Source organism: Lithobates pipiens, unplaced genomic scaffold (genome assembly GCF_037356315.1).
Source record: "Lithobates pipiens isolate NorthernLeopardFrog02 unplaced genomic scaffold, aLitPip1_a1.2 Scaffold_22, whole genome shotgun sequence".
Lineage (NCBI taxonomy): Eukaryota > Metazoa > Chordata > Amphibia > Anura > Ranidae > Lithobates > Lithobates pipiens.
In genome coordinates, this window is record NW_027507784.1 from 80,792,882 (window position 1) to 80,817,775 (window position 24,894).

At 42.9% G+C, this 24,894-nt stretch overlaps 1 protein-coding gene across 1 annotated transcript in view; it reads right to left on the bottom strand.

Annotated features, from left to right (window-relative positions):
- Nucleotides 1–24,894, bottom strand: part of LOC143923858 (unconventional myosin-X-like) — a 253,802-nt gene that overhangs the window by 179,507 nt on the left and 49,401 nt on the right. The window contains exon 2 of the mRNA XM_077447780.1: nucleotides 20,101–20,199. Coding sequence (XP_077303906.1) covers nucleotides 20,101–20,199 — 99 coding nt within the window. The remainder of the gene's footprint in view (nucleotides 1–20,100; nucleotides 20,200–24,894) is intronic.

Genomic DNA, 24,894 nt, shown 5'->3' on the forward strand with positions numbered 1-24,894 from the left:
ATCGTTGCAAGCATGCATCCAAGTATAGACTTCTTGCAATCATTGCAAGCACGCATCCAAGCATAGACTTCTTGCAATCGTTGCAAGCACGCATACAAGCATAGACTTCTTGCAATCGTTGCAAACACGCATTCAAGCATAGACTTCTTGCAATCGTTGCAAGCACGCATTCGAGCATAGACCTCTTGCAATCATGGCAAACACGCATTCAAGCATAGAACTCTTGCAGTCATTGCAAGCAGATGTCCAGGCACAAGCTTATTGCAATCATTGCTAGCAGGCAGTTCTGGCTAGCTCAATAGATTGCTTTAGGAAAGCCTGGATACTTTCCTAAATGTACATTATATAACGGGGTACTTATGTTTTTAGGTAAAGTTGATCCAGGGAAAAATCCGTTTGCCTCTCGAGGGATCAGGAAGGAATTTTTTCCCCTGCTGTAGCAAATTGGACTATGCTCTGCTGGGGTTTTTTGCCTTCCTCTGGATCAGCTGTGGGTGTAGTATTGGGTATGTTGGGTTGTGCGATACTTTGTTTATTTAATTTGTGGTTGGACTGGATGGACTTCTGTCTTTTTCGACCTGGCTACCCATGTATCCTACCATAACTCCTTGCTATCGTTGCAAGCACGCATCCTGGCATAACTCCTTACAATCGTTGCAGGCTCGCATCCTGGCATAACTCTTTTCAATCGTTGCAAGCACCTATCCTGGCATGACTCCTTACAACTATGGCAAGCACGCATCCTGGGGAACTCCTTGCAAATCGTTGCAGGCACGCATCCTAGCATAACATCTTGCAATCGTTGCAAGCACGCATCTTGGCATAACAGCTAAGCAATCATTGCAGGCACGCATCCTGGCATAACTTCTTACAATCATGGCAAGCACATATCCTGGTGTAACTCCTTGCAATCGTGGCAGGCACGCGTCCTAGCATAACATCTTGCAATCGTTGCAAGCACGCATCTTGGCATTACATCTTGCAATCGTTGCAAGCATGCATCCAAACACACGTTCGAGCACAACTCCTGCAGTCTTCGCAAAGCACATGCGGTAACACGAATTTCTCAGAGTCACTACGAACACATCTCCAGTGACAAACTCCCGTGCCATTGTCGCAAGCACATGTTTAAACACAACTTTTGCAATCGTGCCAAGGCTCGCGACTTAGCATAACTTCTTGCAATCATTCTTTGCTAGCACATTCTCAGTGGCCCACAAACTGGCTACACGTTGTTTTCAGCAGCACTTAATTGGCCACTTGTCTTCTGTGGCTTTTCTTAGAAGCCATTCACCGTTCCCTGTCTGTCATCTCTCCCTTAGGACAGTTGAGTTCAACTTCCGTCCTGCACCGGGATCGTGTTGACACACGCAACTGGCTTCTTCTTGTTACACAGTCAGGCTATACCTAGCCAGCGTTCAGCATTTCTTATCCTTACAGGACCCGGAGAGCCATCTGTCTTACGGCCCATACAGTAAGATCCCCACTACGAGGCATCTAGAGGCATCAGCCCATAGCCAACAGCATACACTCGCCCATCGCATCTGCCATCTTTAGGGACACATAAAATCCTCGCACATTCCCCAGTCTAGTCATCCAAGTGGCCATCTACCGGGCCCTTTGTGGTTTTCACGGCCTACCCAGTTTATCGTTAGTAGCACTGGCAGCCAAGTGCTACACAGACACCACCTGATGAATGGTCAAAATCTACAATACGGGCCATCCCCCAGGGTCAATCTTTATGTCACGCCTCCTGGTCTCCCTCTCACGGACGCAGGACCCCTCTTAGATCCTTAATTTAGATGCCGTAGCATTAGCAGTCCTATCTATGTCGGAAGGTCCCTTACTGCATGGATTGGTATAGCGATGTTTATACCATCTACGATGCCCCGTCACCCCTGGTAGTGACGGATGCCGCAGCCTCCACAGGCTTCGCTGCAATTTTTGGCCACCACTGGCTTACAGAACCATGGCATCAAGTATACTCCTAAACCCCGGGTTTACCTGGACTTCCTCCCTCTTCAAGCTATACCTGGTCATGACAGCCTCTCGACTCTGGGGTCATGTCAAGACAGGACAGGCCATGGCTTTCACCACCGACAACTGGGCCGAGGTTGATCTTGTTGATGAAGCTAGGTCAGGACCGCTCTCGGTTAGGTCCTTCTACCCAGCCTACACCTCGACCTCGGTCCATACCGTGGTCACTCTTTAGTATTTGAGCACCCTTGGCAGCATGTTGGCCTGGGTCCCAAGTCACGTCATTGAGAGACTAAGCAGTTGGAACCCTGCCTACCTCGCCCAGTACATCCCCAATCCTCGTGTGGAAATGGCACAAGCATTCACCAAACTCGCTCATCCAATTAAGCTAAAACGAATAAAACTACACCCCTACCTGAATGTTTTTGCCCCCTTATTTTGGTATACCGACCATCAGACCAGGGCACACTTCAGGTCCATTTCATGTTGTTAATCTTATGGTAAAGTCTATTGGTTCATATCCGTATCGGCCATAGGGCTTCGACCATAAGTAGGAAGGCCAGTATGGTGGCCTGAATTTATGGGAGGAGCCCGGAGGGTATTTAACCAGCCCGCTCGCCTGTGGTCTTTGTCGGTTTCCGGTGCGCGGCACCCACCCTCCCATCCCCTTTTCAGGGCATTTCTCAAATTCATTTCTCTTCACAATATATTAATTTCTAATCTAGGGTATGCCCCCTTATTTTGGTATACCGACCATCAGACCAGGGCACACTTCAGGTCCATTTCATGTTGTTAATCTTATGGTAAAGTCTATTGGTTCATATCCGTATCGGCCATAGGGCTTCGACCATAAATATATATATACACATACATATACATACACACACACACACACACACACACACACACACAAACATAGCGAACTGGCTTTATAGGTTTATGATGAATGGGGAGGAGGCATTTTTAGTGGTATTATTGATTTATTATGAATGGATTACCTGCCTTATTTGTTGCGTTTTTGGATTTCTATAAATGAAGAAGGTGCACCCTTTATAGCATTTATGGTCTCCTATAAATAAAGCAGCTACATCCAAAGTGGTGCTTTTGACCTCTTATAAACCAATGGGCTGCACCCTTTGTGGTGTTTTTGGTCTCCTATGACTTTATAAGCAACATCCTTAATGATGCATTTGACCTCTTATGAATGAATTGGCTGCATCCTTAGTGGTGTTTTTGGTCTTTATAAATGGAATCGCTGCACACGTTGTGGTGTTTTTTGGTCTTCTATGAATGAAGAGGCAGCATTATTAGTGGCGTTTTGGTCTCCTATGAATAGGTGTCCCAATACTTTTGAAAATATAATGTATACAGGCCATACTAATGAATGGATAGGCCATGCAATCCATGATATCATTGGCCTCTAGTGATTGGACAAATCTTGTTCTTTGTCACCGGTCTTCTATGAATGGATGTTCTAAAATGGGTTATCTTTATTCTTAATGAGGTCAGTGGTCTCTAGTGAATGATTAGACTGCATTATCAAGGATGTCCTTGGTCTCCAGTGAATGGATAGTCTGTATTCTCATTGTCGTCATCACTCTGCTACGCATCTTTAATCTGCATTCTCAGGAACATCTCCAGTGAATGGATAGGCTGCATTCTCATTGACAAAGTGTTTATATGCAAGAACAAGAGCTTCAGCCTACAAATTAGACAAAATCTCAAAAAGGTAATCCGTTAATACCAGAGGGCCCATAAACCTAGTTTTATGAGTAGGGTCTTGAGTAGCCTCCTAAGATGAGTCACCCGCACATCAATTAGTCACTTCCAGTGGATAAATCTGTCCAAATCAGTAGCGGTGTTTTACTCAGTGAAGCAGCACTATCCTTGTCCCCTGATCTCAGCCACTTCCTGCAGGAAACTCGTTATCCTGGTCTATTTACTTCTCCTGTTTTCATCTGACAATGTCGTTCTCTGAACCTTTCAAAAAAACACACCGATGTCATTTTTTAAAGGCCAGCATGGTCACCATGTGTCTCACCAGCTGGGAGGAAGTCAGGACACCAGAATGTTATGTCAGCCCTAACAGAATGCTTCTGGCGAGTTTAGTAAATGGTATATCCGCTTGTTATATTGCTCCCGATCATCTTGGCTTAGCAGTTAGCATTTTTGCATTACAGCATTAAAGTCAACCCAAAAGCACATTGGAAAGTAAAAGCAGAAGTAAACCCAACCACCAATGTTGACAACGTTACTGAAATTTCAAAAGCAAAATTTTAAATATACTTAAAGATGAATTCCAAGTGTGACTATTTTACACATTGTTCCAACTTGGACTAAATGTAAGTGTGTGTATAAAAAGGCATTATTCAACTTTAGTCAGTGTTGCAGTTTTTTTTTTTTATTATTATTACAGGCACCCCTTAGTGCCCGTTCACACAGGGGCGACGCGACTTGCAGCGCGACTCACAGACGCGACCTGCACACGACTTCAGCAGCGACTTGCAAAACGACTACTGTATAGAAGCCAATGCAAGTCGCCCCAAAAATAGTACAGGAACCTTTTTCTAAGTCGGTGCGACTTGAGTCGCTCCTATTAGAACGGTTCCATAGTACAGAACGGAGCGCGACTTGTCAGGCGGCTAAGTCGCCTGACAAGTCGCGGTAGTGTGAACGGGCACTTACCTGCCTAGGATTCGGTAAAGGTGAACCAACCCTGAACGTTAACTAAACTAGCGTTGACCTGCATGTGTTATCTCACCTAAAGATGTCCCCTGGCTGCTTAGTTTCTGGGACAGGGGATGAAGGGAAATCCCCCAGATAGGACCAGGACAGAGACAGAAAAAGGTTTAGAGGTCCCTACCCTTCTTTACTTTATCCAAAACTTAAAACAAAAAAAACTTTAGTTTTACATGAACTTTTCTAAGTTGACCCCGACAAGACAGCTGTTTTAAGTTGTTAATTACAAATGACTTTGCAATACATCACACGTCAAAGCAGAAGAGGTTTTTTTTTTCATGAGAACCATTTGATTTTTTTTTGTGTTTAATTTCATTGATCTGATGTAATAAATCTCTTTTCCTTGTCAGACAACCCTGCAGGGTATTGTAAAGATAATTATCACTGAGCCCCGAAAGCTATTTTTTGCTGCTTTGATCTCACAGGCTCTGTATAGTGAGGAGGCCAAAGAAGAAGGTATATTCAGACAGGTTATGGTGGGGCAGGATTAAAGGAATGAGAAAACCCTCCACTAAAAAACACCTTGCAGCACAGAAGAACCTTCAGAAGACAGAAAAACTGAGTATTTATGTCCGATTCCTACCCATCACAAACCAAAAAATAAAATAAAAATATAAGTTGAGATATATCTCTATAAAATCATAGCGGACAGTGGCATGGATAGCCACTTTATGATCCTGGATATAATAGCCAATGCTACCAGTTGTCAGCACAGATGCAAGTGTAGTGTAGGGTCATATTGTCAGGGCTGGGCTCAGCCCTTCCTTCTCAAAGCTGGCCGCTCAGCTGTCAGCCAATTGCCAGCTCCTCTCTCTCTACGGTGACTCACCTGTTGATATCCTGCTAGTCAGTCCTGCCTACTTAAGCCCTCCAGCACAGATGATCTCTGCCTTGCCTTGATCACATCTCTACAATCGCTTTCCTGTGTTCCCGTTAAAGACTTGCTTGGCTGACACTCCTTCTGGCTCCAGATCCTGCTTGCTGTAATACTACGCTCATCTCTGGCTCCCCGATGTTCTGGCTTGTCTGATTATCCATTCCGGTTCCTGAACTCTGGCTACGTTTTTGACTACTTTTACTCGGTTTACCTTCTTTTATTATTATTATTAAACAAGTGTGATTTAACTGTACCTCTGTCTCAATCTGATTCAGGGTTTCTGACTAATATATATATATATATATATATATATATATATATATATATATATATATATATATAGTTCCCGGGATCCTATGGGTTAGGGAAGCTCATGCTCTAATCCTGCCATTATTATGGCACTCTATATACAGTACTGTACAAAAGTTTTAGGCAGGTGTGAAAAAAAAATGCTGTAAATAAAGAAGGCTTTCAGAAATACAAGTACTAATCGTTCATCTTTATCAATGAACAAAATGGAAAATAAATGAACAGAAGAGAGGTCCAAATCAAATCGATATTTGGTGTGTCCACCCATTGCCTTTAAAACAAATTCTAGATACACTTGCAAACAGTTTTTGAAGGCACTCTGCAGTTAGGTTGTTCCAAACATCGTAGATAAAACTTTTACACGGTACTGTATATGGTGTAGAGGGGAAGCTCCCCAGAGTTCTGGTAGCCAGACTTAGGAGGAACAGGGTTATCTGAGGTGCATCAGGACAGAACACATCATGTAGAGTGGAGGCCTAGATAGAAAGCCGAACCCTTGAGGTGGGGAAGCCAGGAGGACCTAGTCAGGCTGCCTTGTGCCAAGGACTAGGCATTTGAACTATTCATCCCCTAAGAGAAGACCACTCTGCAACAGTCCTCCAGAGGTCACGGGTCTTGGAAGAGTCTCCTCTCCTACTGTATTGCCTTCTACTGTACTGCTTTACCCAATATGGAGTTGTGCCCTCTCCATTTGGAAGGCTGAATGAACTTCTTGTAAATACCTTCACATATTATTTAGTAAAGCAGAGACCAAGGGCATGTATCATATGGAAATTCCACAATTCTGATCACAGGTCAACACCTCCTAGAAACAGAACAATGCATGGTGGGTTACAATGGAATGTTTTGCTCATGACCAATACAAGGTATGGACTGTATAGCCATAGGAATGATAGTTAGGCAGACCTAGGTGCCATGTCAGGCATCCTCTGAGAGGCAGTGTGTTCTGAAAACCTGGTATGTCCCATGCTAGAATATCCCAGCAGGTGGGTTAATCCTGGATAGGTTAGGATGCAAAGGTTTTTATTTTTAGTTTTTTTTTTTAGAAATATAGAAAAGTGACAGCAGAAAAAAGACCAAGTAGTCCATTGAGTCTAGTTTTGTGATGGTATGATTGTAAGATTGTAGTGTAGGGGATGTGTCCCTCTAACGTTCTCCTATTCTCCACTAAGTGCCACTATAGGAAACAGGGAAATAGCCCCTAGGATCCTATGGGTTGAATGGGTTTAAAGGAAGTGTACGCGCTACTCCTGACAATTTATGGTATAGGTGGGAAGCCCCTCAGTGTTTTGATAGCCAAACTCAAGAGGAGGAACTGGATTCTCTGAGGTGAACCAGGACAGTACACGTGTAGGCAGAAGGCCTAGATAGGAAGCTTCCCCCTTTGGGGGGGGGGGGGGGGTGTATCAGGAGCAGCCAGTTGGGACTACACTTTTTGGACTATTATTATACAGTATTTATATAGAGCCAACAGTTACACAGACCTTTACAATATAAAGAGGGAGAAAATACAAGACAAGAGGATTCAGAGGGCCCTGCTTAGAAGAGCTTACAAACCAATAGGGTGGGGCAAGTGGTACAAAAGGTTGTAACTGTGAGGAATGAGCTGATGGAAGTGGTAAAAGATTAGTTGAAGACATGATGATAGGCTTCCCTGAAGAGAGAAGTTTTCAGGGATTGCCTGCAGACAGCTTGAGGAGAAGATAGGACATATTGAGGTAGAGTTCAACAGGATGGGAGAGGCTCTGGAGAAATCCTGGAGATGAGCATAGGAGGAGGAGACAAGGAAGCATGAGAGTAGGAGGTCTTGAGAGGAGCGGAGAGGACTGTTTGGGTGATATTTGGAGACAGGTTTGGTGATGTAGCTCGGGGCAGAATTGTGCAGCGCTTTGTATGTTGTGGTTAGTATTTTGAATTTAAATTCACTGGGCGATCGGGAGCCAGTGTAGGGATTGGCGGAGAGGGGTGGCAGACAGTGAGTGGTTAGTAAGGTAGATGAGTCTGGCAGCAGCATTCATGATAGATTAAAGAGGGGACAGTCTATAAAGAGGTAGGCCAATGAGAAGGGAATTGCAATAGTCAGGGTGAGAGATACGGAGGGAGTGAATGAGTAGCTTGGTGGTTTAATTTGTTAAAAAGTGGCATATTTTAGAGATGTTACGGAGGTGAAGTCTACAAGCATTTAACGATTGGATTTGGGGTTGAAAGGACAGGTCAGAGTCTAGGATTACACCTAGTACCCTGGCACGAGGGGAGGGATTGATGGTTGCATTATTGATTTTAATGGAAAAAAAGTCATGGAGGGGGCACAGGCGGGGGGGATATTACTGGCTCGGTTTTAGAGAGATTTCGTTTAAGAAAGTGGTGCGACATCCATGTTGATATAATGCCAGAGGAGAGTGAAGGATTGAGGTGAGGAGCAGACAGATAGATTTGAGTGTCATCGGTGTATAGATGGTATTGGAAGCCGTGACTATATTAATTTAATTCAGGAATAAAAGGACTCTGGGAAGGCCACCCAAAAAGGTCTTGCAAGCCTGTCCTTACCTACTGTACTGCCCCTACCCTCCTTGAACTTTGTAACTTAAGGAAGTGCTGCCTCTATTTGTTTAAAAATACTTTCACATTTTATATAGTAAAGCAAAGGCTGAACCGTATACATTGTGTGGAGATTGAAATATATCAGCCACCGGTGGTAATGTCTCCTGGATACAGACCAGCACGTGGTGTGCTGCAATGGGCTCTGTTGCTTGGGACTGCAAGGTATGGACTTACAGCCACAGGGTGGCTGTTTAGGCCAGGCTTGGTGCCATGACAGGCTTCCTCCAATAATCAGTGTGCAGGGAACCCAGCAGGTCCCATGCTAGAGTATACTGACCGGTTGGCTGAGGATAGATCAGGATGCAAAAGCGTTAAAGAGCGAAGGTGCTCCCCCCACCTCTCAGCCTCAGGGCACAAGGAAGGCATGCAGCCATGCACACAGTACCACTATATATAATTCAGCCATCTATTCCAAGCTACATACAGCCATTCTAGCCTAGTGATCACCATCAGTGTAGTTGCTGTCATGGTTGAAGACATATAAACCTTCTATTTAAAGAAGGCTTTGCGCTGCTTCAGAGTTTATTGGTGAGGGTGTCAAAGCAAAGGTTCACTTTAAAGCCATAGTCTTGCTGAGATGAATGAATAAACCGTGACACAAGGGTTGAACTATTTGGTTTGCTTGATGAAATTTGCCCCAGGCTCTGATCTCATGCTTGAAAGCTCAGGTACTTGGTCATGTAATCGTTGGTAAAGCAGCAGATGAGCGCTCAGATGGCCTGACTTTACTCCTTTAACAGAAGTCATGTTATAAAGCATGAATGACTTTAAACACATGGTCAGAAGTGAAGGGAGCATGGCGCGCCATTTTCTCCAGCAAAGCTACATTTTTCACCCCTCCTTTACTTTTTAGAGAGTATATCTCAGCAAGACTGTTAACAGGATCAAGTGTATTTATAGGTAAAGCATTTTTTTTCCCCCGTTTTGGATAGACTGGGGAAGGGGTAAACCCTTCGTCTAATTATTGCTGTAACTGTCCCCAGTGGTAAGATTTCCCCATCTGTTTGTCCTAGTGACCCTTACCACCGAACATGAAAAAATGAAGGGCAACCCAATATTTTAGGCTATCCTTTGAATAAAAGAGAAGGGAAAAAAAAAAATCTTATGGGGATACCTGTCTAATAGAGGACATCCCGTCATTTTGGAAGATTCCCTACAACATTCTGATGTGTCTCTGGGACAAAAAGTACAGGTAAATTTCCTCAATGGTACACAAATAGGAAAAATAAACTGGTAGCGGCTTACCTGGGGAAAAAAAAAAAAAAGTTTGGGTTATACATTTAAACCCCAAAAACAAATCTCATTTCCTCCCTTTTCAGTCGGTTAAATATACGATTGGAAGCAATTTGTTTTGAGAAGTGGAAAAACACCTGTTGATCCTTCCAAAAATTCAGAGCCTGTCATGCATCCTGTGCACACCTCTTATGTTATCTCAAAGTCTAATCAGACCTCCTAAATGTTATCTAAATTAAAAAGGGAAGTATGGACCTTTTATTTTTATTTTAGAACCATACTTAGGTGGATGCAGCATAGGTCCCCCACAGCTCTAAAACTGAGAACCGAGCGATCAAACACTGCCAATTGCTAAGTTCTCAGAGCTCCGGTGACTGTCAACCACCGCTGTCTGCTCTGCCTCCCGACGCTCACTGGAGTTCTGGGCTTTGGAGGGAGCAGCCGGCTCAGGCTCTCAACAGCTCGCTGAGAGGCTGAGCCGGGTGCTGGTCCAGGTATGTGGGCAGATCCCGACTTAATTGTCGTGATTTTGCCCAAGCCTGGGCCGGCTCTAACATCAGCTGACAGCAGGCTTCAGCCCGCTGTCAGCTGAAAATGGATCACAGCATGAACTGCACTTTTGTGATCCACAGAAGTACATCCAAACAAAATTTGACTGTACTTACCCTTTAAAGACAAGGTGCAGTGTTTGATATGGGTTCCACTTCTCAAAACAAACTGGTTTCAATTGTAGATTTAACAGACAAAGTGAGAAAATAAGGCAAGTTGTAGGGTTTAAAGAGGAAGTAAACCCTAATGGGTTTACTTCTTTGTCTCCCTGCAAAGGTAAAGCATAATGGGCTACTATGCATCACATAGTGGCCCATAATGGATCACTTACCTGACACAGGAGCCAGCGTTGTCACCGCTGTCCCCTGTAGCACAGATCGTCCATCTTCTTCCGGGTATCGCTGCTCCGGCCACTCACAGCACCGGAGCAGCGATGACGTCAATCCCGCACATGCGCATGGGAGCCGCCACTAGTGGCATATCGCCGTTAGCAGCGGCATGCTGCTAACGGCAATAGAGTGCCTGTGCCGTAGACAGCGGTGCCTGTCTTTTTGTAAATATCTCCTAAACCGTGTAGGTTTAGGAGATTTTTTTGGACCTACAGGTAAGCCTTAATCTAGGCTTACCTGTAGGTCAAAGTGGTTTGTAAGGGTTTACAACCACTTTAAATATCACCAAAACTGATAGAAATGAAGTCATTTATGCAACCAAATGGCTTGTGTTTGGTGGGAGCACCTCAAAAATAGGGGTCACCTAAACTCAAAAGTCCATATACAGTTGCACCAGACACAGCACCAATGAAGTGATCCTATATTCAAAAGTGATTTATTGGTTTAGTAAATATTATAAAGGCTTTATATAGTGCCAAGAGTTTGCTCAGCGCTTTACAACAGTTACAATACAATTCAATACAGGAGGAATGAGAAAGTCATGCTCCTTCGAGATTATAATCTAGGTGGGGAGGGTCAAGTGACACAAGTGAGCATGTAAAAGGGCAACAAAAAGCCAACATGTTTGGGGGGGGGGGGGGGGGGGGCATACCGCTTCCTCACGGCTTAAGTTTAATTAAATATATTTAGGGATTCAGAAGTGGTACACTCACCAGGGTTTGATTGCTTACTTTGTGAAACATCAGGGATGACAAGGGGCAGTGATAGACAAATTGACGAATCAGCAATGATTAATTGATTCACTATACTGGTCATAGATGGCTTTTGATACAACAAGCAATCAAACCCTGGTGACTGTGCCACATCTGAGTCCCTAAAAAATTTAATTGTAGCCAAGCCCTGAGGAAGGGGGGAGATCTATAGGATCGCTAAGTGTGTTGGCTCTGTGGTCCATGGTCATTTACTGAACCAATGAATCATTGTTGAACTCTTGGATCATTTGGTGCAGATGTACAAAATTAGTCTCTGTTGTAGAAATGGAGAGTGGGAGGATTTAAGTAGTTTGGCAGAAGACTCTGGGCAGGGTTTACGCCACTTAGTCCACAAAAGGAATTTAGAAGCTGCATGCATTTTTGGCAGACAGATATGTATTTTCCTGTACTTGCAGAGTCTTTAAAAGGGTTACATAATAATAGGAAAATGTATGTATTGCAGAAATGTACTGCATTTTTTTTTTTTTTTGCCGCAACATATACTTTACTATTGAAGTAAATAGGTCAGCTTTAACCAGTAAATGAGAACTGTGGTGTCATGGATAGAGACTTTCAGTGCCCTCCTTCCTCAAATTGTTTGCCACACAAGGCCGAAAGCAGATGCTTTTGAAAGTAAGTGAACTGAAAAATGAACAATTTAAAAGTTGTTTCCCCATTTAGAGCATATTAGTTCCTCTTTTGTGAACTGGAATGTTTTTGTAAAAAATATGGTTAGCTAGTATATTTTAGGTTAATATTACAATAAAGTCATTATTAAAATTGATCTCCAGGAATGATATTTTTAGCACCATCTAGGGCAGGGATATGCAATTAGCGGACCTCCAGCTGTTGCAGAACTACAATTCCCATCATGCCTCTGCCTTTGGGTGTCATGCTTGTGGCTGTCAGAGTCTTGCTATGCTTCATGGGACTTGTAGTTCAACAGCTGGAGGTCCGCTAATTGCATATCCCTGATGTAGGGGCTACATGTACACTAGCCTTCCCTGACCTCAGCTGCGGCAAAACGCAAATAGCATTGTTGGTGCCATTTTATTGTGGTTTCCCGCGGCCATCGGTCAAAACATTCCCATTCTGAATGCGATTCTTCCACATTCAGGAAGGGGAGGTTTACGCTCAACTAAACTTGGCAGCTCCTAAACTCTGCTAAAAGCATATATGTGTATATGGACACATATTCTATGGATACTGGATTCTATGGAGTTGAGTTTAGGAACTTTGGCAAAAAAAAACCACAACACCAAAAGCTGCCAAACTTAGGTTTACAGTCTAAACATGAAGCCTTAGTATGGATATGTGATACCTGGTCAGCCTCTGGAAGCTTTAAAATCACTATATTAGCCCAAGCTACCAAAGCGATTGCTGCAGTTTTCCAGGTGCAGCGTCAAGGGTCTACCCTTCTGTTCCAAGATGGCCTAATGTAAGGCACGACCCCTCAGAGACCTCTTTCTAATGAACGCAAAGTGATCTTTGATTCAACAGGGTGGAGAACATGAGGTCAGTGCTCCTCCTCTCCACTGCGTCCAATCAGAGAAGGCTTTAAAAAATAAAAAAAAATGTCAAGTCATGGCATCCGGAAGAAAATGGCATCACCCAGCAGCAGTCTCAAGTCTTCTGAATGTCTACACAAAGGAGACATGTATTGGCAAGTTACATATAAAAAGTAGAATTCCAGGTTTTCTAATCACTTTAAATAGTTTGTTTGGGCAAAGCTGAATATAAGGTTACCTCTGATTGTCCAAAGTGGAAAGGTGGATAATAATATTCCACCTTGGTCAGAGAAAGCCGTGTACATCGCCTTTAATTTCTATCAATGAATACTAAAGGCCCGTATGCACGATCTGACTTTTTGACAACAAACATGCAAAATTAGCTGTTTTGGAGCAACATCCGACCGTGTGTACGCTCCATCGGACAAACTTTTTCCGTTTTCATCTGACTTTTGTTGGCTGTGTGAACGGACAAACTTTTTGACAACATAAGTCCGATGGAGTAAAGTCCGATCGTGTGTACACAAAACCATCTGACTTTTGTACAAAGTACCAACACGCATGCTCAGAACCAATGCAAAAGACCAGACAACAATACAGAAGTTGACCAAAGGTGGCGCTGGAGTAATTAAACGTCCTCTTTTGAAGTGTCATCAGTACGTTGAAACGTCACTACATTCGTGTTTGTTGCTTAAAAAGTCAGATCGTGTGTATGCAATACAAACTTACGGCCAACGCCTTTTGTACAAAAGTCCACAGAAAAGTTTGTACAAAGTCCGATCGTGTGTATGGGGCTTAAGACTGACTCGATCTACAGCCAACAGCAGAGAGCATCATTATTATTATTATACAGGATTTATATAGCACCAATAGTTTACCATGTCTAATACTGCTGTTGGGACACAGACCACTACTACTTTTTTTTCCAACGGGAACCTGGGAGGGAAAGCTGTTCCGGCACTGAATGTATATGCCAAGGGTGCTGGGGCTCTATTGTCGCTAGGGGGGATCTATTGTTGCTGGGGATCTATTGTCGCTAGGGGATCTATTGTTGCTGGGGATCTATTGTCGCTAGGGGATCTATTGTCGCTAGGGGATCTATTGTCGCGGGGGGGGGGGCAACTGTTGCGGGGGGGCAACTGTTGCGGGGGGGCAACTGTTGCGGGGGGCAACTGTTGCGGGGGGCAACTGTTGCGGGGGGGCAACTGTTGCGGGGGGGCAACTGTTGCGGGGGGGCAACTGTTGCGGGGGGGCAACTGTTGCGGGGGGGGCAACTGTTGCGGGGGGGGCAACTGTTGCGGGGGGGAGATGTGCCTTGAGGGAGGGGTCCATTGTGGCTGTCTGCTGGAGAGTCTATTGATGCTGGATACTGGGAGATCTATTGTTACTGGGGGGATTTATTGTAGCTATGAGGGATCTATTGTTGATGGCTGCAGGGGACCCATTTTACTGCCTTTCATTAGCAAATTCCATAAAAAATTACTTTGCAGAAAACAAATGATACTTTTTTTGTATTCTCTAGGTAATGGAGGGAACCAAAGGATGGTGCTCAGAGGTGGGTAGGGGGCAGAGACAAGGAGCGACTCAGAAAGGGGGTGGGGGAGGCTGGGAGTTCCTGCACCTATTCTCTGAGAAAAAAAAAAGCCCTGCTACTATCTATTACAGGAGCTCCAGTGGCCAGACTGTTCTGGCATGGAAATAGTTTTTTTTTGGGCCAGCTCACTTTAACCTCTCGTCCGTGCAATGTGACCAAATGTAAAATGCTACCTGCTGTGAGAACAGTGATTAACTTGCAGCAGAGAACTAGGACTGTGCAACTGTGTGTGCCGCTAGTTCTTGGACCAGCTGTTAATCAGAAAAAAAAAAAAAAGAAGAGTTAATGAGTATTTGTCAAGTGATAATAAACACACACGGTTAAATTTATATTGTCCCTTCTATTTCTGCATGTGGGTGATAGCAATGTAATAAAAGAAAAAAAATGCTAATTTTATATATATATTTTTTTTATTTTTTCTAAAAAGTGCCTTTTTTCTAATCTATATACACAGCTATCACACGACCCAGCTTTTTCCCAGTCTGTCCGCAGGAAAACAGACAGAAGGAGCATCTAGTCTATGGTCAAAGAAAAAAAAAAGCCCTTTTTTTTTTTTTTTAGAAATACCAAGGTGTGGGCAGATTTCTGTCAGTTACAGGCTGTCTCAGAATAAGAGGGGGGTGAAGCCTCCATCAAGCTACACATAATATCCCACCCACATTGTGTTTAGCTGGTTAGTGGGCATGGAGGAGGGAGGGAGGGAGGGAGGGAGGGAGGGAGGGAGGGAGTGGGCTGACATTTACCACTAGGTGTACGCCCACATGTGTGAATCTATAGTCACATGGGCTGCTCAGATGCGATAGGGAGGAAATCCTCAGCATAGAATGTGCAGAGCTGCCAACACTGCTCTGCAAAATCCCTAGCTGAATTGGGGACATGGACAGAAGGTGGAGAGAGAGCAGCAGGATCTTGTTTGCAGAATACAAATCTTATAGTGATGGAGAGTATGAACAGCATGTAATACACCATTTATTGATAGTTTTTTTATGATGTGGGTCTGGTGACACTAACTGGCATATACCAACACTGCTAAATTTGGTCGAGGTATGCAAGCTTAAAAGAAACAATGGTCCCGATCTGCCTACTGTATACCCACCATGTTTGCACTGGGATAATGTGATGGTCATTTGCCACAAACCCATTGTACTGCATGTTCCACTCTGGTGGGAGTTTTAAATAAAAAGTTAAGAAAAAAAGTTTATGTAATAAAATTATAATATTAATTATATATATATATATATATATATATATATATATATATATATATATATATATATATATACATACATACATACATACATACATACATACATACATACATACATACATACATACATACATACATACATACATACATACATACATACACACACACACACACTGGTCACAAAAGGAATAACTTTATAGCCCGGGGCAGGACCCCTATAGTTGTATAATAATTGTGTAATATACACACACTGGCTATATACTACACAGGAATACAGAAGTAAGCTAGAAGCGAGTCATCCATTTTAAACTTTGATCTTTTCTCACTTCAAAGCGATGATGTCATTAGGAAAACATGACAAATCAATCAACGTCCTCAGTTTTCACTATTCCATTGGACACTCAGTCTCACCTCAACACACATGTGAGTCACACGTATGACAACAGATGGAACAAACAGCTGGTTTCTCCATTTTCTCTTTTTGTGGTTTCTGGTGGACTGCTAGCCTGGACGTTGGTTCCGTGGTCAGCGTAGATGTCCTAGTGGTGTGTAGTTGGCAGGTACACTTTAAAAACCCTCAGCCAGTCTTTTGATGAACCTCAACGTCAGCTTTACGAATTCCCTTTAATTGAAATCTAGGCTCTCCCCCAACAGTGTGATCATCCTGGATTCTTCTTTTAGAACATCGACCACATCCTGCCCATTAAGAGAATGTCCCAGGACTTGGGAAAATACAAGGGGATGCACGCACCCTTCGTCTGGTCTGCAGGCTGGAAATCCCTGAGTAGGCGTATTTTGTGAATAATGACCTCTTAGCACGAGGGTACGTCTGAAGAATGCCAGGCATCCCTTCTTATAACATCACCCACATCTGGAAACGGCTGGACCAATGGATTACAATACATATGTATACAGCCTTATATAATCACCACCTATAGAGAATTTGGCACAAGGCTTTTTGGCATCTTCTTGTTCCAACATTTGTATATGGTCTATTTGCTCTTCAAATCATCCAGGGTAAAAGTGATAGTAAGTACTGTAATGCACTTACTGTATATTCAACTTTGCTGTTCTCCCCCGCTATACCACGAAAGCGGTTACAGAAAGTATATCTGGCCATTCTGGGTATGGGGGAGCACCATGAAGATAGGAGGTATATGAGAGGAGATATAATCTAACAAATGTATGGGACAAACTTAAGTGTCGGCTCCTAGACAAGATTCGATTGACATTTATTATGGTTTGGAGGTGACATATATATTATATATATAATATGAATCGATTTATCCGCTTGCCAACCGTCCGCTGGCATTTTACTGTGGCAGGTTGGCGCGATCCCGCGAACTAACGTAGCTATACGTCGGCTTGTGGGATCGGGATAGCAGGCGCGCACGTGCCCGCTGCATAGCGGGGGTGCCGATGCTTGTGGCCACAAGCAATCACAGGCACAAGAGGCAGAACAGGGAAGTGTGTGTGTGTGTGTGTGTGTTAACACACAAAACCCTGTTCTGAAAGGAGTGACAGATCGTGTGTTCCTATTAGCTAGGAACCACGACCCGTCACTTCCTCTTGTCAGTCCCCTCCCCCTACAGTTAGAAACGCGTAGCAGGGAACACAGTTAACCCGTTGATTGCCCCCTAGTGTTAAAGCGGTGTTGTACTCAGATTTTTAACTACATCTTAAAGTGGAAGTAAACCCAGATTTAAACAGTTAAAAAAAAAAAAAGGCATGCCGGGAATGCTAACTGCACATTGGCTGTGCTCTCAGCCAAACTATCAAACCATCCAATGGCTGGTGTCATAACGAATCACATGTGCAGCATCATAGCAGTTGAAGATTAAACAGAGGCAAAGATGGCAGCTTCCTTGGCTGAAAACGATAGGGGAGTTTACTTCCACTTTAAGCCAATCTGTCACTGCCATAGATGTTCAAATGCCCCTTTTTAAAAATTAAATCGCCATAATTACCTTATAAATAATATTCTTATTGTGACTTCCGGGCTCTCCTCCCGTGGGAGTAGGCGTGTTTAATCGCCTTTCTCCATCTACGCAAAGTCCCCTGGGAGTTTTCTCAGAGTCTTCCCATGAATCAGTGGGGAACGCCGTCATGTCGATATCTCGTGAGATTTCAGAACAAAATGAGGCCGGTCCCTAGTATCAATGAGCATGCGCGGGATTGAACGGTGAATGCTGGGGAGCATTCACCGCGTCCCGGAACTAAATGCTTGCGGGCTTCAAATGCCCACAAGCAAAATGGAAAAAAAAACGATAGGTCAGCGCAGAATCCCACTTTAACCCCTTCACTGCCAGTGACATTTTTACAGTAATCAGTGCATTTTATAGCACTGGTCGATATATAAATGCCAATGGTCCCAAAAATGTGTCAAAGGTGACCGCCATAATGTCGCAGGCCTGAAAAAATAAATAAATAAATAAAAAAAAGCTATAAAATCTTGCCCCTATTTTGTAGATGCTATAGCTTTTATGCAAACCTATCAATATGCACTTATTGCAATTTTTTTTATCAAAAATATGTAGAAGAATATGTATCGGCCTAAACTGAGAAAATAAATTTTGTTTGGGTGCAGCGTTGCACAACCACGCAATTGTCAATTAAAGCGACACAGTGCCGAATCGCAAAAAGCGACCCGGTCATTCAGCAGCCAAATCTTTCGGGGCTAAAATGGTTAAGTTGCTCTTTTTAAAAGGGTCCTAAAGAAACATCTGTGCAAAACGTTGACCTCATCGATTTGCAACCACTGAAGTTATGTACAGTGATTTATACTCTTGAGCAATGAAGATGTAACATTTATAGGAATTATTATCCCCCGTACTTATATTATTTTTTCGGTTTTTAAAAAGTTGTAAATAAAATTACTGAAGAAGTTTTAAATGTGTGTCATCCCTGGTACCAGTAAAGTCAGCTTTTGTCCATTTTTTTTTGTTTTGGTTATTGTTCCTCTATGAACTTGTGAATTCTTTATGGCACAAACAACATTTGATATACATATACACTATATTTTTTTAATTATTAGAACGCCTGCCTTTACACGCCCATGAACTTTAATGGCATCCCAATCTTAGTCTGTAGTGTTCAATATTAAGTTGGCGCACCCTTTGCAGCTAGAACAGGTTCAAATTCTCTGGGATGGTTATCCACAAGGTTTAGGAGTGTATCTATAAGAATGTTTGACCAATTCTTCCAGAAGCGCATTTGTGAGGTCAGGCACTGATGTTGGATGAGAAGGCCTGGCTCGCAGTCTCCGCTCTAATTGATCCCAAAGTTGTTCTATGGGGTTGAGGTCAGGACTTTGTGCAGGCCAGTCAAGTTCCTCCACCCCAAACTCACTCATCCATGTCTTTATGGACCTTGCTTTGTGCACTGGTCCAAAGCATTTGGTGGGGGGGGTCGTTTTTTTCAGTGCTTGGCCCCTTAGTTCCAGTGAAGGGAACTATTAAGGCATCAGCATACCAAGTCATTTTGGACAATTTCATGCTCCCAACTTTGTGGCAATAGCTTGGGGATGGCCCCTTCCTTTGGGGTGGAGCAACACAACTCAATCTCATGGACAAGCTCCAGTTCTGGCAGCCTAATTTTTATGTAATGTATATGATCAGCCCAATTACAAGGCCTGGTCCATGTCTTCCAACGTTCTGAGATAAGGAGGGGCATCTTTTAGTACAAAGAATGTAGGCAGACCCCTGTCATGTCTCCAGTTATATGACCACAAACGGATAATGTATTAAAAATTATTGGTTAAACCCACAAGTGATTTTGTGTAGTATAATATTTTTGGTAGTCCAATAGTACATTTTCATACAGGTCAGAACTTAAAAGATTAACAACTGAAAAAAGCAAAAGCACAGAGGGATCTGGTTTTAAGAGAGGGACGGTCTCTCCAAGTGAGGGACAATTGGGATCTGATGATCCACGTGAGCATTTCTCTCTGATGAGGGGGGGGGGGGGGGGGTTCACTAGAGGGCAATAAACAGCCCAACCAACTGCCTTTTATCTCTTACATTACATGAACGGGTAGCCTACAGAATTTCATAAAAGTGCTTTGAACCCAACAGGAGCAGGAATTGGGCTGTGAAGCCATTGTCCCTTCCATGAGAAGAAAAGCCCAAAAATCTCACCCAACCGCCACTGGGATATCAAGCATGATGGTTTATATGGACACAAGATGACCACAACCATTTACGATAAATGCATTTGTTATTAATGCAGATGTTAAAAAAAAAGAAAAAGAAAAAGAAAAAAAAAAAAAAAGGAAAGCAAGCAAAAGCATTAGATAATAAAAATCTGCTGTGTATTACAACATTTTGACATCAGCTTCTTCCTCCTTTTTAGTCACTTTAATCTTACCTGCCCATAGTCGCTGGTAAACAGCACATCGCCATCGGTACTGGAAGTGACAGTGGCCGGCACCAAACTTCCGTTTACAACAAGCCATACATGACTGCCCTGGATATAAAAAAAAAAAAAAAAAAAAAGAAGAAGAAGGATGTATTAATTCATCAGAACAAGAAATTGTAATCAAGTACAACTGCCATTTCTCTATGGAGAGCCCCTTCATAGACCTGTCAGCATTTGTCGATGATACATGACAATGTAAAGAAAAGGCACCCTGGAAACAAATAAAATCATTCTCTGAATGGTGCCGACGCTCCTGTGTTCACAGTGCAGCAGGGCACCCGCTTGGCACAAGACCCTGAAATCACTGGAGTAGCAGTGTCTAGTGTTCCAGTTTCCAGTGTTCCATGGAACACTAGGGTTCCTCCAGAGCTTGCTAGGGATTCCTTGATAAATTAGCAATTTCTGCCTCAGATAAATTCCCACCACCACAAGTGTGCGGAGCATTCTTCCCACTGACCATCACACATACTTAAACAATTGCAAACATATACATTACTTACATACATAGTGAATACATATCTTGAATACTTTAACAAAAAAAAAAAAAAAAAAAAAAGGAAGGAAAAAAGACAAAGAAAAAAAAATAAATAATATATATATATATATATATATATATATATATATATATATATATATATATATATATATATATATATATATATATATATATATATATATATATATATAGTGATTTTTTTTTTTTTTAGCAGGGGTTCCCTCAGACCAGAATTTTATTTCACAGGTCAAGGGATCGAGAAAAGCTGTTTTAGAGTAATTACAGGTACGGTATTTGCATCGTTACACTGATTCAAGCAGATTGTTACATGTGAACAACCAGTATTTTTTGCTAGAAAATTTACTTAGAACCCCCAAAACTTTTTTTTTTTTTTTTTTTAAAGCAAGGACCCTGGAGAAAAATATTGGTGGGTTTTGCAATTTTTTTGTGTCACACGGTATTTCAGCAGCGGGGTGGGGGGGGGGGATTATTTTTTTTTATTACAATTAAAAAAAATGTAATAAAAAAATAAAAATAAACACACAGGCACACACAAGAAAAACCAAACAATTACACCACATTATTTTTTTACAATATAAAAAGATGAAGTTACTCTGAGTAAATTGATACCCAACATGTCACACTTTAAAATTGTGCACAAACGCCATAAATGTTACTATCCATAGGTGAGGTTTTAAAAGCCTTTACAGATTATCACTTTAGATTTATAGCAAAGATCTGGTGCTAGAATTACTGCCCACAATCTGACGTTTGTGGCGATACCTCACATATGTTGGACAACTGCAGTTTTTTTTTTTTTTATTTAAATTATCATTACATTTTAAATTGCTGATTTGGATGAATTGGTGTGTGGACACAACACCGGCTACCGAATACAGGCCGGTACATGAAGATTTTGCTATTTTCACAGCACAGCAGCTAATGAGGACAAAGTGGTCATTGCCTCGGAGGCGGCCATTTTCTTGGTTAGTTTCGGAGCCGAGTAACATTCTCCGCTTGTAATATCATGCACTAAACTCTATTTTGTTGCCGGTGTTGTTTCCAAACATCAATTTGTGAAAATAAACAGCAATTCCTCGAAATCTGCAATTCATGATGGTTTAAAGAAAACAGAAGTTGCTCATTCTGCCAGGTTCAACATTTTGTCAGAACACCGTAATAAATGGTTTGTCTCATCCCTGTAAATGATGCATTCTGCTGGAGAGTTTTGTTCTGACAAAATGTCGAACAGAACAACGGACCGGTGTGCTTACAATGATCAACTTTTAACATAAACCTTTATCCCAAACAAATAACGGTTTGCTGTAAGTGCTTATAAAGTACGAGTTGGAGTTTGGCTTCAACTTGTTAGTGTATATAAATCTGCTAGCACATCCAACACTTCTCCCCCGGCCAGTTCACCAAGCAAAAGGGGGAGAAAAAAAAAGAAAAGAAAAAAAACGAATGCAGCCACCACATCTAAGGATTGATAAGCTGCAATTGATAAGATTTTTGGTTTTATTACTGCTTAAGGCCGATCACTGTTTGTTAGATATACATGTGACAGAGAAGAGAATGTCCCATTAAAACCAGTGTCCAAGTGTCAGCCTTTGACCCCACATCCAAGGGTTTTCTTTTAAGAAGTAGTTTGGGTTATAACCATATGTAATACTCTATACACACTATATTACCAAAAGCACTGGGACACCTGCCTTTACACAATGAATTTTAATGGCATCCCAGTCTTAGTCCGTAGGGTTCAATATTGAGTTGGCCCACCCTCTGCAGCTAATACAGCTTCAGCTCTTCTGGGAAGGCTGTCCACAAGGTTTAGGAGTGTGTCTATGGGAATGTTTGACCATTCTTCCAGAAGCGCATTTGTGAGGTCAGGCACTGATGTTGGAAGAGAAGGCCCGGCTCGCAATCTCAGCTCAAATTAATCCCAAAGGGGTTCTATCGAGTGGAGGTCAGTACTCTGTGCAGGACAGTCAGATTCCTCCACCCCAAACTCCCTCATCCATGTCCTTATGGACCTTGCTTTGTGCACTGGTGTGCAGTCATGTTGGAACAGGAAGGGGCCATCTCCAAACTGTTTCCACAAAGTTGGGAGTATGAAATTATCCAAAATGTGTTGGTGTGCTGACGCCTTCAGAGTTCCCTTCACTGGAACTAAGGGGCCAAGCCCAACCCCTGAAAAACAAACCCCACACCATAATCCCCCCCTCTACCAAATGATCTGGGTCAGTGTACAAAGCAAGGTCCATAAAAGACATGGATGAGCGAGTTTGGGGTGGAGGAATTTGACTGGCTTACACAGAGTCCTGACCTCAACCCAGTAGAACACCTTTGGGATGAATTAGAGTGGAGACTGTGAGCCAGGACTTCTCATCCCACATCAGTACTTGACCTCACAAATGTGCTTCTGGAATAATGGTCAAACATTACTATAGACCAGTGATGGTGAACCTTGGCACCCCAGATGTTTTGGAACTACATTTTCCATGATGCTCCACTACACTACAGAGTGCCAGAGCATCATGGGAAATTTAGTTCCAAAACATCTGGGGTGCCAAGCTTCACCATCACTGCTATAGACACTCCTGAACCTTGTGGAAATCCTTCCCAAAAAAGAGTTGAAGCTGTTATAGCTGCAAAGGGTGGGCCAACTCAATATTGAACTCTACGGACTAAGACTGGGATGCCATTAAATATAATGTGCGTGTAAAGGCAGTGTCCCAATACTTTTGGTAATATAGCGTATAACAAGCAGGCAGTCCCACAGAGCAGCATAGGAAAAACCTGCCAAATCTGCCAGCATGGACCACGATAAAACAAAGGATTAAAAGCAAACTGAACAGATGTGGCATTTCCTGGCCAACATCAACAGTTCTCGGGGCGATTTTGCCGCTGCCTCAAGCTGTCCTCTAAAACAATCTATTCCGCCTTCAACAATTCCCTTAAATGACACATCATCTGGTTAATTCTTAGCATGTGGTCAGTGCAATCCCGGAGAGCTTCAGTAAATCAGGGAAATATTTTATTGTCCTGGGGGACATACAATCTGCCATCACCCCCGCCATACAACAACAAGACACACCCCAGACACAGGGACAGGGGACGCGTCCTGGAGGCCATATGCCCATTCATATAAAAGTGTTACTGCAGTGCGTTGTCACCGCCAGACCCACCCCTCCCTGACAATGGCCTCCCACATGCAGCCAGCATTTCCTCGTCGGCGCTGTCGGGATGATTGTCACCTGTGGGGATGAGCTGACAGGGTGATTGGCAGTCGGTCACAGGAATGAACAATCCATCTGTGCAGAATAAGCAGTGAAGGGAGAAGGGGAAAAAAAATCCTTATCTACCAATTCCTGAACGAGAGGCAATTTGTTCAAAAACTGCAGACGCTACGCTTAAATAATTTAAAGTGTCATATGTCTTGTACGGCACGGTTCCTCCGACATGTTCCCACTGGGAACCAAAACATCCCTTCTGAAGGAGCCAATTTTAGCTAAATCCATATTTAATAAGGAGAAAGCCAGCCAGCTAAATCCGTTTTGTTAGAGTGGGAAAGGGCTTAAAATTGCCGCCAGGTTTTCATCCCTGCCTGTGACCCCAAAGTGGACATTTTCCCTTACTTCCTGTTCTTGTGACACACGTCAAAAATGGGGGGAGTGAATGCCACTAGGACAGGAAGGCCCAGGCAGCAGTAAACTGTTGGCTATGCGAGTACCGTTTTAGGCACCGAGATCTTGAAAAAATGTAGAATTCAGCTGAACTTGCATAGAACAGCACATGTGTGTGAGAACAACATTACAGGAGAGAGCAAAGGAAAAAATAAAAAAACAAACACACAACACTTCCTTCCTGAGCAGAATACGGAGGGATGTCTAAATAGTTTGCTGAATGACTGGTATCAGAAAACTAAAACTGAAGGTACAAACAAAACTACCATTCTTGGCCTCAAAAATAAAATCGCCATCCTTCACAACACACTTTTGTCAACATTCGTAAAACTTCCGGAGACTGTCAAAGGCCTCATTAGGAATCGATCGCAGAACCACTGTCACAAATTCTTGGATTGCCGCCACGTCCTTATTGATGAAACCATCTTTGTCGAAGAAGGGGATCAACATTGTCTTGACCTTGGACTACCGTAGGCGACTATTTTTTGGTTGCAGGGAAGATGGTGAACGCCATGAACCAACAATTGCTGCTTGAATTCCGGATGAAATTGGTAGAGCCAG